The following is a 17,548-nucleotide window of genomic DNA, read 5'->3' on the forward strand; positions in this document are numbered from 1 at the left end:
ACCAAAAACGCTATTCTGCCCTTCAACGATTGGTTGTATTTTAGGAATGGAAACACAAACAGGTACTCGGTAGACTTAAACCAGAAACCAGAAATGTTCACCAAAAGGTCTGCCTCTTCTCGCCCAGCTGCAATAATGGGACAGATTAATAAAAGTCAAGTGCCAGGATAAATAGAAACGATGCCAAAACCAACGTTTGCTCATGAGTCTGAGCAATAAAACCTGATAAGCAGCCGGGGATGGCAGGTCTCTGTTGGATCAGGGGGCGAGTGACGGGAGGCTCGGGAGTACTTTGTTACTTTGCCGGCCTTGGCCAACGCCTCGTTTCAAAACGTGAGGGGCGAGGCCAGCAGGGCTCCCAGAAGCGCCTCCTCCCTTCGGAGCGCGCCCCGCTCTCCGCGGGCTGCAGCCGCTCCCCTCCGCGCTCCAGGCAGAGCCCCGCAGGTGTTCCACGTGGCTGCCGTCCCGGGGCGTCCGCGCTGCCAGGCCCCTGGCTCAGTGGAGCCTTCGCCTGCACCCCGACCACAGCAGCCTCCTTTGCCCTGCGCTCCGCCCGGTGAGTGATCGCGAGAGTCTGCCGGCCGGCCGGGGCGTGGGGACCCCCCGCGTGCGCCCGGGGTCCGGCCGCGGAGAGCGGGGCCGGGGGGGGGCGGCGGGGGGCTCTCTCTCTCTTTCGGGGCCAGCGGCCCGGGACCGCAGCGCGGGAGACCCGCGCCGCCCCGCGCAGGCGCTGCGGGCTTTGTTCGGCATTGTCTGCGCCCACCTGAGCGCGGCCTTTTGGCAAAGTGGGCGTCCCGGGCAGTGCGCACCTGGCGCGCGCGCCCCTCCTGCTGCCCGCGGGCGATCTGCTGGGGGTCGCGGGAGGGGGACTGGCACGCAGAGTGCCGAGGGGCGCGCCCGCGGAGAAGGGGTCGGGGCTCAAGTATTCGTGGATGGAGGAAGGTATACCGGGTGAAACCCTAGCTGCCTGGCACTGTCGCGGGGTGCCCTTCCCAGGCGGCCACTCTCCTAAAACTTTGGGTTCATGCCCCTACCAATCACACACACACACACACACACACACACACACACACACACACACACACACACACACACACACACCCCTATGTAGGATCTATACAGGTGTCACATGGCTCCATGAAGTCCCCACTCCCCCCAATAGCCAACCACCCCCCCCCCCGTCCCCTCCTCCCCCTCCCCGAACGCTCTGCAGTCTGAACTTCAAGGGCCTCCTGCCCATGAACCAAGAAAAGTCCCGGATTTGTCTTAACAGTGACTTGCTTCACCTGTCAGAAAAACCTCTCCTCTCATCAGCTCCCCTCAACTCACACCTGGCTCAGTCCTGCTACCTTGCACCACTTCCTTCCAAATCCCAGGGCTCGGCTCTTGGCCACCTGCCTAGACAGAAAAATGGGCCTCCGAGTTGCACCTTAGAATCTTGTGATTTCAGCAGGTCCTGGGTACCTGGCAGAAGAGAAGGTAGGAGGGTGCATTGCTGCCTTTGACCGCAGAACTCAAGGCTCAGCCTGTGTCTTTCAGTGGGGGCCCAGGATACTGTGCTCTGCCTGTCATGTCTGGGTGATGAATCATTAGAACCGGTAGACTTTTCGAATTAGAAACTTCCTTCTTTAATTAAACTCTGGAAGCGTTCAGTGTATTCGGGCCTAAGTCTTCACTGTCTGTTTTACTCCCAATGTGTCATTAAGAAATGCCTATCATCAAAGAACTAGTCAGAGAGAACTCAGAGCTTTGCCAGTGCAGTTGGAAGAGGCCATGCCAGGGAATAGCTAAGTATCCCTGGCTTTCAGCCACTACTATCTAGTGGCTAAGGGGTTACAAAGGCTCATGGGCCTTGTCTTCCTCTGTAGACATCCAGCTCGGCTCCATCTTGGAGAATCTAAGAATTTCCCAGATTAGATTCTCTGGAAAATCCCAGGAGAAAATGATTTCTTCCTTTATCATCTCTGTGTGGCTGAGAACCATCACTGAAGCATTTTTCATTAAATCTGGCTGTTGGTCTATCATCCAGAGCATAGACACACACACCCCTTTAGTAAGCTCAGGATCCTTGAAATGACTTAAAGAGGCCCATGTTTGTATAGATGAGGAAACTTGAGATGTAATTTTAGGTTGGCCTGTTCACAATCAGTGTTCCCCACTGCAGTGGGACATTTAGAATGATGAGCCAGCCAGGCGCCAGTAGGTCACACCTGTAATCCTAGCTACTGAGGAAGCTGAGTTCTGAGGTTTATGGTTCTAAGCCAGGCAAAGCAGAAAAGTCTTTCATAGTCAGTTAGCCAGCAAAAAAAATGAGTGTGGCTCAAGTAGTAGAGCACCAATCTTGAGTGAAAAACCACACCAGGGTGTGAGGCTCTGAGTTCATCCCTTAGTACTGGCACAAAAACAATAATGAACTACCAAAGCCCATGGTTTAGGGTTCCTCTCTTGGTGTTGTTCATTCTATGGGCTTAGAAAAATGAGTAATGGTACTATTATCATACCATACCCAGTGGTTGTATGGACCTTAAAATCCTCTGAGCTCTAGCTGTTCACCCTGCTTTCACCCTTAGTTCCTGGCAGTCTCTGAACATTTACTTTTACTGTCTGTATAGGATTATTTTTTCCTGAATGCCATATATATGGAATCATATAATGTGCAGCCTTTTCTGGTTGGCTTCTTTCCTTTAGTGATATACATTTACGTTTTCATTGCTGGCTTTTGATGAGCTTCATCAACAATCATTAATTGGCAATGATGTCACAAGAGACAAGCTTTTTGCTAATTGCATCCCTACAGTGCATGTATCTCTCAATTATTTTTTTTTTGTATCCTCAATACCTGAACGTATGCTGGGGCCAGAGCAAATGCTTCATTTCCATAGAAAAATGTCATTTCATTCATTGTATCAGTGGGAGGGGTAATTTTTACTAAGGCCTTTTAGAACAAGGCTCCTCAAAACTTTGTGAGTTGTGTAGCAGGAAATTAAAATTATTTAACTGGGAAGGTTGTAATGTAATTTCTCATTAACACTTTATCCAGTAAAGCTATTTGAAAATGAAACAATATCTTCTCATCATCAGCAAAGCTATTGCAATAGCTCTGCAGAGGACTCTTCCCATCCAGGCCCTGGTGCTTCGGTCTCACAGGACAGCAGAATATAGCTGAAGTCTTTGACATCTTTTTCCTTAATGGCACTGGTGTTTGAACTTGCAAACTTCCTGCTCACGAGGCACATGCTCTACCGCTTGAGCCCACACCCCCCACCCTTCCTTGTTTTCGTTATTTTTTATGTAGGGCCTTTCATTTTTGACCAGGGCTGGCTCCAAACTGTATTCCTTCTACCTATGTCTCTGAGGTAGCTGAGACTACAGATGTACACGACCATACTTGTCTGTTGAGGTGGAATCTCATTAGTGGTTTTCCCCTAAGCTGGCTTGAAATCATTCTTCTCCTGAACTCTGTCTCCATAGTCACTGGGATTACAAGTGTGCCCAGCCTTTCCTTTCATCTTCTAAACAGTTCTAGTGTGCTGCCTTTCCCTCTTCCACCATAGAATTACCCACTGGCTTTCCCTGAATGTGATTAGTACCCTCAAGCCTCCACTTCCTAGAATTCCCAGATCTCAAATGAGCAAGCCTCGCCCTTGTCCCAGAGGCTTTTGCACTGGAGTGCCAGAGGATCCTGGCAACAGTGTTTGGCTGTTGTCATCCATTTTATGGAGAATGAGTTGAGAGATTGAAGTGGATGAATTTACCAGAAATGCTGCCTCTTGATTGCTGGTGGCTGCTCTTCCCGCTTTACTTGGACATTACGTATTTATTGCCACAGCTGGACTCTAGGTGTGCAGTTGCTACCTCTGTGGCCTTGGACCCCAACCTTCTCCAAGATGGCTTCCTCGTCTATGAAAATGGAAATAAGAATGCCTACCTTGCAGGGTTCTGAGTGCTGCTAAATGAAATGAGCATGTTAAGTGGTCCTTTGAAATCATTTATTTAGATGCTTCCATCCCATAGGGCCTTCAATGGCGCTGGTCCTTTGTTTCTGACTTTTTTTTGAGGGGGGTTGTTGGATTGTTGGATACTGAAAACTTGCTGATTTGTTTAGGGGGAGCTTGACTTTGTCAGGGTAGCTTTAAAAATGACCTTCTGAGCTATCTGATGGTGCTCTGTACTCCCAGCCTCCCAGGAGGTGGAGGCAGGAAGATCACTTGAATTTAGGAGTTTGGCATCTGCATAGGGAATATAGTGAGACCTTGCCTCAAACACAAACATCAAAGCCCATCATTGTCTCAGACATATCAAACAAGAAATGTCCTCCCTCTGAGCCTGAGCCACCCATCTTGCCAAATGCATACAGAAGATAATGGATTGTTAAAGCGGAAGACCATGAAGATCTCCCAGCTGGAGACTTCCAGCTGATTTTAGTCTTCCTGTTCAGGTGTCGGCTGCTCTTGCTAAGGAATAAGGTTTCTATCCTGCTTACTGGGAGCATGCTGCTAAGGGCTCACTGAATATTTGGGGATGCGGTTGTGTTTCCTAAGGAGAAGTGGTTTCCTTTTTCACCCTACACTTACCTACATCTCTGATCACAGAGGAGAAGGAAGGCACTGTCCTGCAAAGCTGTCTGCTGCCATCACCGATCTGCATCTTCTTTAGAACGCAGCCTTGTTTTGGCTTTTGTTTCATGGTGCATCATGGGAAATGTCACCTTTGGCTTATGTGCACTGGAATGCATCCATTGCATCCTGCAGCAGATCTAACATGTTCACTGTTGCAAGTGCTAGTGCTATATGGAACCAGGACCCAAGGCAACAATCAGATGAACTGCTAAGCAAGCTGGGAGCTTGTAATAAGTCTGTCCATGCGCAGTGCAGAAGCCAGGAAGCACATGACTAATGGAACAGAAAGGAACACAGGTGATGAGCAAGGTATTCTGTAATGGAAAAGGCGTAACCAAGTATCCTGGGACCCAGAGTCTGTTCTTGTCTCCGCCTTGCAGATCACTCTCAGCTACTTTGCACAAGAATGAAGAGAGGCACTGGAAATCTCAGGCACTTCACTGTGGGAGTTGATGGCAGGTATTGGTGGGTGGGAAATGCCAAAGGGCAGGATTCAGTGGAGCAGATATTTTAATGTGCTTCTGTTCCTCTATTACTGCCCATAGTCTATAGTCTGTTCCTGGAGCCCAGACTTCTAGTTAATCATCTCCTCTTACCCTTCAGCCTCAACACATCTCTTTGTTCAACCGTTTCCTAGAACCTTTCTTCAAAACCCAAGAGGTAATAGGCTTAGATTCCTTAAGGAGCCAAGATGGAGCCTGATCCACAATGACTTGTGTGACACTTCTCCATTCCTTAGTATTCTCATCTGCATAATGAGAATAATATACCCTCAGTACCTAGCCATGAGAATTAGGAAAGAAGACATAATTATGACTTCTGGTAGCAGGAGGTAGGGAGGAAGAGTAAGTGCTCTGCATGGTAATAGTTGTTGTTGTTTAGTGTGGAATTTATCCTTGAAAAAAAATCCCCTTTCCCAGGGTGCATTCCTATAGTCCCAGCTACTTGAGGGCCTGAGATGGGAGAATCTCTTGAGCCAGGTGTTCAAGGCTAGCTTGGGTAACATAACAAGGCCTCTATCTCAAAAACAAAAAGGATTGTCTGGTGGGCAATATTTTCAGTGTTGAATTAGTAGTATAAGATCAATATGAGATGTGATCAGAGAAGAACACACTGAATACTCAGGATGCTTGGGTGTGACGAATCAAGAGTCCTAAAAATATAGAGAGCTAAAGATAGTTGACCGGCATCAAATAGCATGTATTTCTTTTATCTTGGTATAAGAAAGACTGAGCACAGAGATGTACCTGAAAGGATCTGTCCTCTCTCTGGGCTCATCAGGACATTTTATTTACCCAGGGAGCTTGTGCACTGTCTTTCTATCCCAGGCAGCTGGCCTCCAGCTGAGACTGAAACACAATCCTCGTCCTAGGCATCTGCCATAGGCTATGGAGGCATGCGTGTCCCAGAGCAGTTCTGGGGTGAGCTGTGTGCCTGCAGGGGTGGCTTGGGGAGCCAGGAAGTAGAGGTGCTGACCAGGGGGCCTCTGATCTAAACACGGCTGAGAAGCATTATGCCCAGCCTCGTCTATTTGTACATTGCCAACATAAATTGTATTTTAATGAGCAGAAACTTAGGAGACTGGAAAACATCCACTGGGCAAGCAGAGGCACATAGGAACAGAGTGAGGTGGCTCAGGCTGGTTTCATGGCGTGGAGGGAGGGAGCCTGAATTGACTTGTTGTGTGTGCAATCCATCCGCCTCCTATCCCCCTTCCCCTGACACACAGACTTCATCCTTACCACAAGATGGGGAGGTGTGGCTGGAGTCCTCATTTTATAACTCATCAATAGGCCAGATATATGTGCTAAGGTCAGAAACTGTCAGGCCAGAAGCTTGCCAGGAAACCAAGGGCAACCTTGAGGAGTCCCTTCCCTCTGCCCTAGCATACCATGGCCTTGTCCCGGGGCAGGTGGGGGCTTGTCCTGCATCTGGTGTGTGGTCTAAGAGGAAAAGACATACTGGGAGAAAGGGAAGTGCCCGGTGTGCCTGGCTGGCATGCTCAGGGACTGGAAGCTGGCAGGAAACGTGAGTTCTGCAGCAGGCTGACCTCCTGCCTTTCTCTCACTGACCCAGCCTGGGGGTCAGGGACATCCTGCTTCTGCTGACACTCTGGCTCTGACACCACTGGATATTTGGTTTTCTCTTAGCTCAGTGAAGACAGGAACAAGAGAATGGACTCAGATAGACTGCATCCCAAAGAACAAAACCTGGACTTTCAAGATCCTATTGTTAGTGTATTTTCTGGTTTGCTCTGCTAAGTTATACTGGTGAGAAAACTAAATTCCATCCCATCTAACCTCTTTCTGTCCTTACACTGTATTTAAGCTTAAGACATGGTGGTATGCATCTTCTCTGTGGTTGAAATGGTAATGATATGTTTCTCTGGGCCAGGTGGAATTAGAAGTAAGCCTCAGGAATGCCCTTCTCTGGATCCAAAGTGAAGGTCTATTGTGTTTTATTACAACAGCATTTACTTTCTGCGCTTAATGCTGTCCTTAGAATGAGCTATCAGGCCCCACCAAAGTGAATTGGATCCATGCATTATTAGGCAATAAAAACTTTGGAAAACACAGGCTTTCTTTGGATAATAATGTTTTGCTAGATGCAAGGTTGGTGATTTCCTAGAGATTGCAGAAAATGAGGATATTGAGCGCCTCAGTCTTCAACTTGTCAGCTTATTACTTTTCGTGAAGAAACTGAGACCAGATGCCCTCAGTAGATGAATGGATCAAGAAAATGTGGTATACATACATACATATATATATATATATACATATATAGATATATATATAGATAGATATGGGAATTCTATGTCTCCATCAGAAAGAATGACATCGCCCCATTTGTTAGGAAATGGAAAGACTTGGAAAAAATTATTAAGTGAAGTAAGCCAGGTCCAAAGAAACATAGGTCCCATGGTTTCCCTTATTTGCAATAACTAGTACATGGGTAGGACAAGTAGAAAAGGTCAAAAGCTCTGTACACATGACCATATAAGATGATGTTAAGTGAAACGAACCCCAAGCTAGAGACACAAATATTTTTTTCTTTCTTGCTATTGTTTCTAATATATTTATAATGTACCATGTGATTTTTGTTGTTTCTTTGTATAATCCCTGTTTTTACTATATTTGATGTTGGTGCCTTGCATCTTATATATACACTTCTCTAATTTGGGAAGGGCAAGGAAAAAAATAAAATGCTTAAATAGGGATACAGGTGGACCCATTGTAACAATGAGATGTACAAGACACTATGTTGCAAACAAACTTCACAACTTTGGCAGGGTGTGGAGGTGGGAGGGAAAGTAGGGGAAAAACAAAGGAGCAGGCAAAGATGCTTGATAGGAAATGGACTCATTACCTTGCTTGCGTTACTGTAACCCATCTGTACTGCATTTTTACAATAAAAACATGTTAAAAAAAAAGAAACTGAGACCCAAGGTGGGCCATTTACATGGCAAAGTTGGTAAGGCTGAGACGGAGTGGGGGGGGTGATGGCGATGCTCAGGGGAAGATGTTAGATGTTGTTTAAGGAGCAAAGTCTTCATGGCATTTTGGGAAATCTGTGGCATCCAGGCTACTGTAATTATTGGGGGGGGGTGGCAAGTGAGGAGACCTCTGAGTCCCGTTTGTGACCCGCAGTGGTCAGTGTCTCAAGTGGCATCTGTTGCATTGGGGGAGACGGACATACTCATTGCTGATGCTTTGTTTCTTTTCCTGGCCCTGTAGCCATTTCAATATGCCTTCTTTGCTGTTGCTGGAAGCCATCTGCATTTTCCTGTTTTCCAGAGGTAAGCTGGTTCTTGGCAAGGAATAGGTAATGAAGTACTGGGGCCTTGGTTTGCTTCAAATTACGTTGATCCTTTTTTTGTTAACATATATTTTACAAATGAGTGGATTCCATCAAGACATTTTTTTGTGTGAAAATACCATACAGAGGGGTTACAATTACATGGGCAAGATAATGAGTAAGTTTCTTATCAAGCATTGTTGCCTCCTCCTTCGTTTCCCCTTCCCATCCCTTCCCATCTCCCGCAATGAAATGTTTTGCCTGAGATTCCTGGCAGCAGGTTGGAGACCTTCCAAATATGTGCCTAGATAGAGTGTAAGGAGCCTCACCTGGAGAATTGGTTCGTGTGTGTGTGTGTGTGTGTGTGTGTGTGTGTGTGTCTGTGTCTGTGTGTGTCTGTGTCTGTGTGTGTGTGTGCCAATCCTGAGGCATAGTCCCTGAGCATTTTTGCTCAAGGTTTATGCTCTACCACTTGAACCACAGCTCCGCTTCTGGAGTTCTGGTGGTTAATTGGAGATAAGAGTCTCACAGACCTCCCTGCCTGGGCTGGCTTTGAACCATGAACCACAGATGTCAGTCTCCTGAGTAGCTTGGATTACAGGCGTGAGCCATTGGCACTGTTCCTAACCAGGGACCCAAGTTTTCAGAATCACTGTTTCTTCATAGCCCAGCTATGTATATTTTTAATTTTTCTCTTCAAAATATTCAAATCTAAATAAAAAGGCACCTCATAACAATGGAACAATTTTCTTCATACTATTTAATGCTATGCAGGGGATGGCATTTGGGTAAAGATATCCAGAGATGGAACCAAGGGCCTTACACAAGCTAAGCTTGCACCCCAAGCCTCCCATGTGGTCATGTCTGAGATACAAATACCATTGGACTACTCCAGGTTTCCTTCCTTGTTACGAGTTCATTCTGGTCACATAATGTGAGGATGAAGAGTCCCCTCCATCTTGCCTTGTCTTGACTGCTTCTGGTGTTTTCTCTCCTAGCATCCCCAGCCCTCCCATTTCAGGAAGTCCATGTGAGCAGAGAGACCATTGGAAAGATTGCTGTTGCCAGCAAAAGTAAGCCTGTGTTTACCTATCCCTGCCAACCCCCGTTCAGACTTCTGTGAGAGGGACCAAGAAAAACCATGTTCTCCCTGAGAGATTCCACCCTGCTCCCAGCTCCCTTTCACAAAGTGGCCAGGTATTTTCTCCAACCAGGGGCTTGGCCAACTAAGTCTCCTTGGAAAACAAAACAAAACCCGGTTACATAAACAGCCTCAGTGAAATTTTGTTGCTGATTTCTTGGCTGGTCCCTCAACTACCCAGCCACCCTCATGTTCCACCATATTCCTTCCTCTACCATCCTAGTCAAGACTCTTCCCAGTGCTTACGCGGCACCCAATTTCCAAGACACTCTGCCTGTCCCTTCCTCCCTTCTCTAGTGAACTCCCTTCATCCCAACGACTCCAGTACTTCCTTCTTGAGATGTACCATCTCCATGGTGACTCCCTGACTCCTCCACTTCCCTTCAGATGCTCCTGCTGATGTGGGAGGAGCCAGATCATTGGGTTTGGTTCCCAGAAAGTTACAAAATGTTTCTGCCCTCTGCTTTCCTCATCAGTCCAGTAGAAGTGAAAAACAAAAATAAATCTCTGCAGATCTGGGGAGTGGGGACTATGGTCACTAAAAGGTACAAGATTTCTTGAGGTGAGGGGGAAAATGCTCTAATGTTGACTGTGAAGGATGACAGAATTCATCCATGAATCTGCTAACGAGGTGAAACTGGACACTTGAAGTGGGAGGATTGTATGGCATGGGAATTAAATCTCAATACAAATTTCAAAGGAGAAAAGTTTGATCTGTTTTGGGGTGGCTGTGGGAATTAACTCAATGAGTTACATGTAAAACGTCTCCATGTCTGCCATGTCTGAGGCAGTGTGGCAGGTAGGAAAAGCACAGCCAGAGTAGCTCTGACTGCTGCTACTTCAACTCCTGGGTCACATGGCCCCATGTGTCAGGGTGTCTGACTATATGACACCTGTGATTATGTGACCACGTGATCACATGTCCTAGATTGTGGCCCCTTGAAGGCAGGGACCATAGCTGTTCCAGGGCCTGGATGAGCATTTACAAGGTCCTTACCAGGGAGTCTTTGCAATATGGAGAAATCTAGTTCATCCTCCCCTGTCTGTCCCACTCCCTCCAGTGATGTGGTGCTCAGCGGCTCTGGACGTCCTGTTTCTGTTAGATGGTTCTCACAGCATTGGGAAAGGGAGCTTTGAGCGGGCCAAGCACTTTGCCATCACAGTCTGCGACACACTGGACATCAGCCCCAAGAGGGTGAGTACCAGCCTTGTCAATCTGTGTATCTGAGTAGCTAAGTTAAAAGTGACAAGAAATCCTTGAAGTGACCAAGAAACCCTTCAAAGTAGTGACCAATTACTTTAGTCTGAAGAGTCAAGATGATGCCCATCCAGATGTTGAGGTGAAAGACGAACACACAGCTCTGATTTCTCAGTAGAGAAGGTATTGTGTTTGCAGAACCATGGGAAAAGGACACATATTGATCAGACAAGAGTATTAGGATGAAGTACAATTCCTGCCTTCTTTTACAAAGATATGCACCTACATCCCACATCTTCCTTTCTTCTTCTCGCTTCAAATACAGGTCATAAATATCAGCAGACTGTGGTAGCTATGTCCCTGAAAGGTGCAATTCTGAAACACCCCGTAGAAAAATGGACAATGTGGACAGATCATTGCCAAAACCCATCACAAATGTTCTTTAGGCATGTGGAAAGATTCTCAGTGGCATTTCTAGTAGTGAATCTTGGACCAGCATTTTTCAGAAATCCAAAGCTAAGTGTCACACTCCATGGGCAAACCTTTAAGAAACTCGTGTTTCCATGCCCTATTGGTGGGAGGGTCAAATGGTGAAGCCATGGAGGCTTGCCAACAAGATCCATCACAGTGGCAGAGGCATGGCCCTTCTGACCTAACAGTTCCACTTCTAGAAATTTATTTGCCCATACTGCCACCTCTGCAAAGTCATTGCTCCTTGGAGCTCATTGAGTGTTATTTGTAATAGTGTAAGGTTTCAGGCAATCTGCATAGCTACTACAGGGGACAGGTTAATCCACAATGGTGTCTTCATGTAAGGAAAACTCCAGGCATCTGTACACAGGGAGTGAGAAAGTGCTCTGACATGCAAACGCATCAGAACAGATAAAGGTAAAAAGTAAGATGTAAATGGTATGGAGAATCTGATGCTTTTTACATAAAAACGAAGAGAAATGAATGAAAACCTAAACGATAATGGCATAAAGAAAGGAGAAGGGCTTGGCTTATAAGGGGCCGAGGGTAGTGGTTTCTATGGCAGATGAGGGTGGGAATGGAGAAGATTAGGATTCAACTCCAGCAGGAGACTCAGCAGAACAAACTTTGAAAAACACATTCTCGATCTTGAAATGTATGAACCTTCTACCCCAAACTCAAAAGTTTAATAGGAAGGGTATTTTGCCCTGGCAAGCCATAATTATTTGAATTACAGACTAGTCGCATACAGGTTGAGGAAGGAAGTAGTATGCCAAGATGTCATTCCTGGGTTAATTCCCAATAAAACATCTAGGATTTAGGAGCATGTGTAGCTCGTAATGAGGACCAGGTTTTCTGCAGAATGACGTGAGAGCATGAGCACCTTTCCCTGGGTCTTAGGCACTGGCCTGGTCTCTGCAGATACCATAGCAAATGCTATTCAGTCTGGCCACACGCAGCTCAGAGGCTCTGACTATGAGGTCAGTTAGGTATCGATCCTAAAAGGGCCAGGGCACAGGATGGATGCATTTCTGCCTCCTCTAGACAGTGCTTTAGTTTTGTCGTTGTTGTTGCTGGTCCTGGGGCTTGAACTCAGGGCCTGGGAACTTCTGCCTCCTCTAGACAGTGCTTTAGTTTTGTCGTTGTTGTTGCTGGTCCTGGGGCTTGAACTCAGGGCCTGGGCACTGTCCTTCAGCTTTTTAGTTCAAGGTTAGTCCTCTACCACTTGAGCACAGCTGTACTTCTGGCTTTTTGTTAGTTGACTGAAGATAAGCGTCTGTCCTTATAAGACTTTCCTGCTCAGGCTGGCTTTGAACCGCAATCCTTGGATCTCAGCCTTCTGAGTAGCTAAGACTATAGGCATGAGTTGCTGTGCCCAGCTCGGTGCCTTACTTTTTAAATGATTCTCTAGGAATCATTGCACAGTGAATCATGGAGGAAGAGACAGAAAGATCAAACACGGGCATTGACATAGCAAGTTTTGAGATGATAACCTGGAGACCTCTGAGGGCAGCAAGAAGGAAGAAAATAACTGGACAAATTATTAGTGAATATTTTACAGAGGAGGAAACAGAGAGGCCAAGTAACCGCGTAGGGCCACAGAACAATCTCAGGAGACACTTACATGTGGAAGAATCAGGGCTCTTGGCTCTCAGCCCAGTACTCACTCCATTGGGCCATCTGTCTCTCCCAGTGGGCAGCCTCTGTGTGAGGGAGAAGTAATACTCAGGATCCATCATGCTCTGCTATCACATAGCAAATAGACAGCCAGCAACGAGGTGGTACAGGAAGTCTGGGAGAGGAGATAGAAGACAGGAGGACAAGCGTGTCAAGAAACTTTGTGGCTGGTGCTGTGAGGAGTGGACCCATTCATTGGGTCTGGGAAATTCAACCTCAGTGTTGCTGGACCACTATGTCAACTGAGTTTCAGAAGGACTGCTTTAGGTTAGATATTGGCAGATAGACAGTGTCTATAACAGAGAGCCAAGAAGGTAAGAGCCCCAGAGATAGCCATAAAAATGGACCCTAATTATCTTTTTCATCTGGAAGAGAATGCAGAATGGCCTATCATATTAAGAAGTTAGAACCTGCCATTTGAGCTAGAGAAAGACTTTCTCCTAGCTAGAGAAAATGGTGTCTTACTGGGATGGGCGAGTGTCTTGACCAAGTTCACAGACCACCCTGTGTGGAGGGTTCTGCTTCAGAGTGATTTTTGTAGCTTCAGGCATTATACTTTTATTGCTGTATTGTTGGTGGTAAGGGGGCTTCAAGCTTGATAGGCTGGTGCTCTACCATTTGAACCACACCTCTGACTAGTTATTATGCTAGTTAGGGCTTGTGAACTTTTCTGACTGGGCTGGCCTCGAACTTCAATCCTCCCACTATCCAGCCTCCCAAGTAGCTAGGGTTCTAGATGTGAGCCACGAGTACCCAGCTTATTGCTATGTTTTTGTCTCTTTTTTGTTTTTTGTTTTTTTTGCACACAAGGGATTTCATCACCACTCTGTTTTGCTTTCTCTATCTTCCGTTTTCAGAAGAATTTTCAAATAGTTTTCAATTGAGGCTTTGTTTGGATACTCTGCTACTGAGGTGTATTGGAGGTGTTTGAAGTCTTCCTCTTAACACTGAAAGCTGAGAGGTTCACTTCCTGCTCTAATAGACCGATTAAAGCTATTGAAGCGAAGTGATTGCAGTGTGGTGAGAAATCTGGGCGGGCTTGCTTCTGAGAGTACAGTAAACTGAAGATAAAAGGCAGCTATTTGCTCCCAGACCACCAATTAAATTAAGTGCCTTAAGTACTGACTTTGCCTGTTTCCTGCCTGTTTTGTTTTGAAGTTGTTTCCTTCCTGTTTAACCCAAGTAAATAGACCCAGCTGCTGGTCTTAAGGAATTTTTTTTTTCTGTCTCCTACTTACCTGATCACCTGCATATACTTTAAAAAATATTCTTAGCATAAATCAGTTGTATAAAGAGATTTCATTGTGATATTTACAAGCATGCAAATAATGTACTTTGATCCTACCCAACCTTCCCCCTTTATCAGAAAGGATAGCTTAATCTATACCTCATTCTGTCTCCCATCTTTTTATTATCACATCATCTTGGAAGAGGATCCATATTGATAGATAGAGATCTATTATTCTTACAGCTAATTTAATGCTGTGCCATAGAATTTACTGAGGTCTAATTAACCAACCCACTACTAATAGAGATTTGTGATTATAAATATAGTGTGATTTGTAAATACTTGATTGCACTTATATGGAAAGAAATCTACGGGATAAACTCCCAATAGTCTTGTGCACTTTTAATTTTTAATGAATATTGACATATTTTCCTTTGAGGATGCTGTGCCAATTTTCTTTTCTTTTTATTTTTTTGGTGGGGGTGGGGTGGGGTGGGGTATAAGGCTTGGACTCTGCCCCTCAGCTCTTCAGCTCAGGCAACTGCTCTATCACTTAAGCCACAGTGCCACTTCCAGTTTTCTGATGGTTTATTGGAGATAAGAGTCTCATGGACTTTCCTGCCTGGGCTGGCTTTGAACCGTGATCCTCAGATCTCAGCCTCCTGAGCAGCTAGGATTACAGGTGTGAGCCACCAGCACCTGGCTAACTGCCAATTTTCATTTCTCCCAGTGATGTCTGAGTGTTTTTGCTAAAGGGAAAAATGATATCTCTTCATGAATGATGTAAATCTGCTTTCCCTAAAAATGAGAAAGCCAAACATATTTACATTCAAGCACCATTCATATTTTCTATTCTGTGACCTTTGTTTCTGTACTTGCCCGATTTCTGTTGATTGTTGTTCTTTTTCATATTGAGTCCTGTAAACACTTTATATATTAAGAAAACAAATCTTTGTCCTCCAAAATAAGCTGCAAATAATTTTGTCTTTATTTGTTTTATTGCATTAAGCTATGTTTTGTCCTGCATAGGTTTTTCAGGGATTTTTCTTGTTGCTTTGTTTTTCTGCTGGTCAGATCGATCAGTCCTTATTTTATACTTTAAAGAAATTTTAGTTCATAAAGTTGGATTTTCTTTCTTTTTATGCCAGTCCTGGGGCTTGAACTCTAGGTCTGGGAGCTGTCCTTGAGCTTTTTTCTTCAAGGCCAGTCCTCTACCACTTGAGCCACAATTCCACTTCTAGCTTTTTTGGTGGTTAGAGATAAGAGACTCCTGGCCTTTCCTGCTTAGGTTGGTTTCAAACAGCGACTCAGATTTGAGCCTCCTGTGTAGCTAGGATTACAGGAGTTGTGCCCAGCTATAAAGCAGAATTTTTAATTCTAGTACACCTCTAATTACAAGGGAGTTTTTCCAAGGGTTCTTCTAGAATTTTTATGGTTAGGGTTTTCACAGTTAAATCTTGAGTCCACTTGCAATTTATCCTTAATGTTTCATAGGTGGCTATCCAGTTGTCCTGCTCCATGCCTCCAGTTCTAGTGTTCTGCTGATTAAGGGGGGGGGGAGGAGCTTGGAGTATTTACCTGCCTTAGTCTAGTTTGAAACCACAATCCTCAAATCTCAGTCTCCTGAGTAGTTGGGATTACAGAAGTGAGTCCCAGTGCCTGTCCCAGTAAATTCAAGGGAAATCAGGGAAAGACTGTTTGTCAGAAGCTTCTTGGAGTTGTCCTCTGCTCTGTCTTCCAGTGTCCATCACCCCACATGTCAATATAAGATTTATATTTCTGATTTAGATGTCAAACAGCTTCCTGCCTGTGGGCAAACTGAGGACACAGCTCATTATCTCCCAAGCTCCAGGCCAGAGCAAAAGACTGCATAATGGTTTAAATGGGAATCACCTGTCCCATTGGAAATCTTGGCTAGCATGCTGACCGACCTTAGCTGCAGTATTACTTTGTCTTCGTTCTAGGGACTGATTGTCCCCTAATCTGACTCTGATTTAGAGACCTAGACTTTCCCCAGGTTGGTATGAAGCAATCTCAGAAGTCTTGCCCACAAGCAAAGGATGAGGGGCTGGTAGTTATAGCTAGTGATGATCCACTAGTGGTGGTGTTTGGGGAGAGCTTCTGTTGACTCCACAATTGGGTCAGCTAAAGGTCTGTGTTGGTTTCTGAGAAGGCAGATGCTAAAATTGAGCCTTCAGGAAAGGCCAGAGGTTCCAAGTCCAATGTTCTGGACCCCTCTCTTGCTAGCCCTGGGCAAGTAAGCCCTTGTACATGACCCTTATTCCATGTCACCTGCACATTTTGGTCTGTGCAGGAATAATGTGCATTAGCTGTGCCTCCATGGATCACGTGAGCTAATAACAACAGCACCTGGGCCTGGAGGGCAGTCAGCAGGTATGAGCGAAGCTCTATCATAAGGCTGATCGCTGCTCCATTGAAAACCTCCAAGGGGCTGGGAATGTGGTTTAGTGATAGAGTGCTTGCTTAGCATGCATGAAGCCCTGGGTTCAATTCCTCAGTACCATATAATGCTAGCCTTGAGAAAAGAAGCTCAGGGAGTGCCCAGGCCCTGAGTTCAATCCCCAGGACTGGAAAAAAAAGAAAGAAAAGAAAAGGTTGCCAGGGTATGTATTTTCCTCTTGGGGGTAGGGCATGAAGCAAGTAGGCAGGTTTGACCATTTCCTTCTAGATTCTTGGCTGGGCAGTGGTACTTGGTGGATAGAAGCAGGGTTGATAGCCTTTCTCCTCCTTTCTTTCCATTGTGGAATGTTTAAAATTTAACCCCAGTCTTGGGCCACTGCCCCCACCCCCCACCCGTCTTCCACTGCTGCAGGTCAGAGTGGGAGCGTTCCAGTTTGGTTCCACTCCTCATCTGGAATTTCCCTTGGATTCATTTTCAACCCGAAAGGAAGTGAAGACTGAACTCAAGAGGGTGGTTTTCAAGTGAGTATGATCAGGTATTGCCATGGCTGGGATGAGGCCAGCGGCCTTGAAAATTATCCCTAGAAGGGGTCAGCCCTGCTTTGAGTACTTACTGAGTACTCAAAGTACTCAGTACTCAAATACTGAGTACTTGAGTACTGAGTACTTACTGCGGGCTGCTTCCAGTGCCCGCTCTGTGCATACTGGGTAAAGAAAATTTCCTTCTCAAAGCCATCCCTCTTCATTGCATGTTAATGTGCCGTGGGAATTCAAGTGCAAGCGGAAAAGCTATTTGCTGGTTTTATGTATAGTCAGTTGGCCCGAGACAGAGGCTTTTCAAGGTCAGACTGCAGTGAAGTGTGGGGTTTGGGGAAGGACACTCAGTCCTAGTTGTCTAAGGAGGCCCCTGCTGCTTGCACTTCCCCAAGAGTCATTTTTGTGCTCTAATAATAGAAGTGTCCTTCTGCCTAGAAGAGTGCTTTAAAATGATGAATACC

At 45.7% G+C, this 17,548-nt stretch overlaps 1 protein-coding gene across 1 annotated transcript in view; it reads left to right on the top strand.

Moving 5' to 3' along the window:
* Positions 1 to 435: 435 nt before the first annotated feature.
* Positions 436 to 17,548, top strand: part of Vwa2 (von Willebrand factor A domain containing 2) — a 33,836-nt gene continuing 16,723 nt past the window's right edge. Inside the window, exons 1-5 of the mRNA XM_069988070.1 lie at positions 436 to 556; positions 8,354 to 8,415; positions 9,413 to 9,487; positions 10,617 to 10,750; positions 16,963 to 17,072. Of these exons, the coding sequence (XP_069844171.1) occupies positions 8,364 to 8,415; positions 9,413 to 9,487; positions 10,617 to 10,750; positions 16,963 to 17,072 (371 nt within the window). The 5' untranslated portion in view covers positions 436 to 556; positions 8,354 to 8,363. The remainder of the gene's footprint in view (positions 557 to 8,353; positions 8,416 to 9,412; positions 9,488 to 10,616; positions 10,751 to 16,962; positions 17,073 to 17,548) is intronic.

This window comes from Dipodomys merriami, unplaced genomic scaffold, assembly GCF_024711535.1.
Source record: "Dipodomys merriami isolate MVZ:Mamm:240054 unplaced genomic scaffold, mDipMer1.0.p SCAF_35, whole genome shotgun sequence".
NCBI classification, from domain to species: Eukaryota; Metazoa; Chordata; class Mammalia; order Rodentia; family Heteromyidae; genus Dipodomys; species Dipodomys merriami.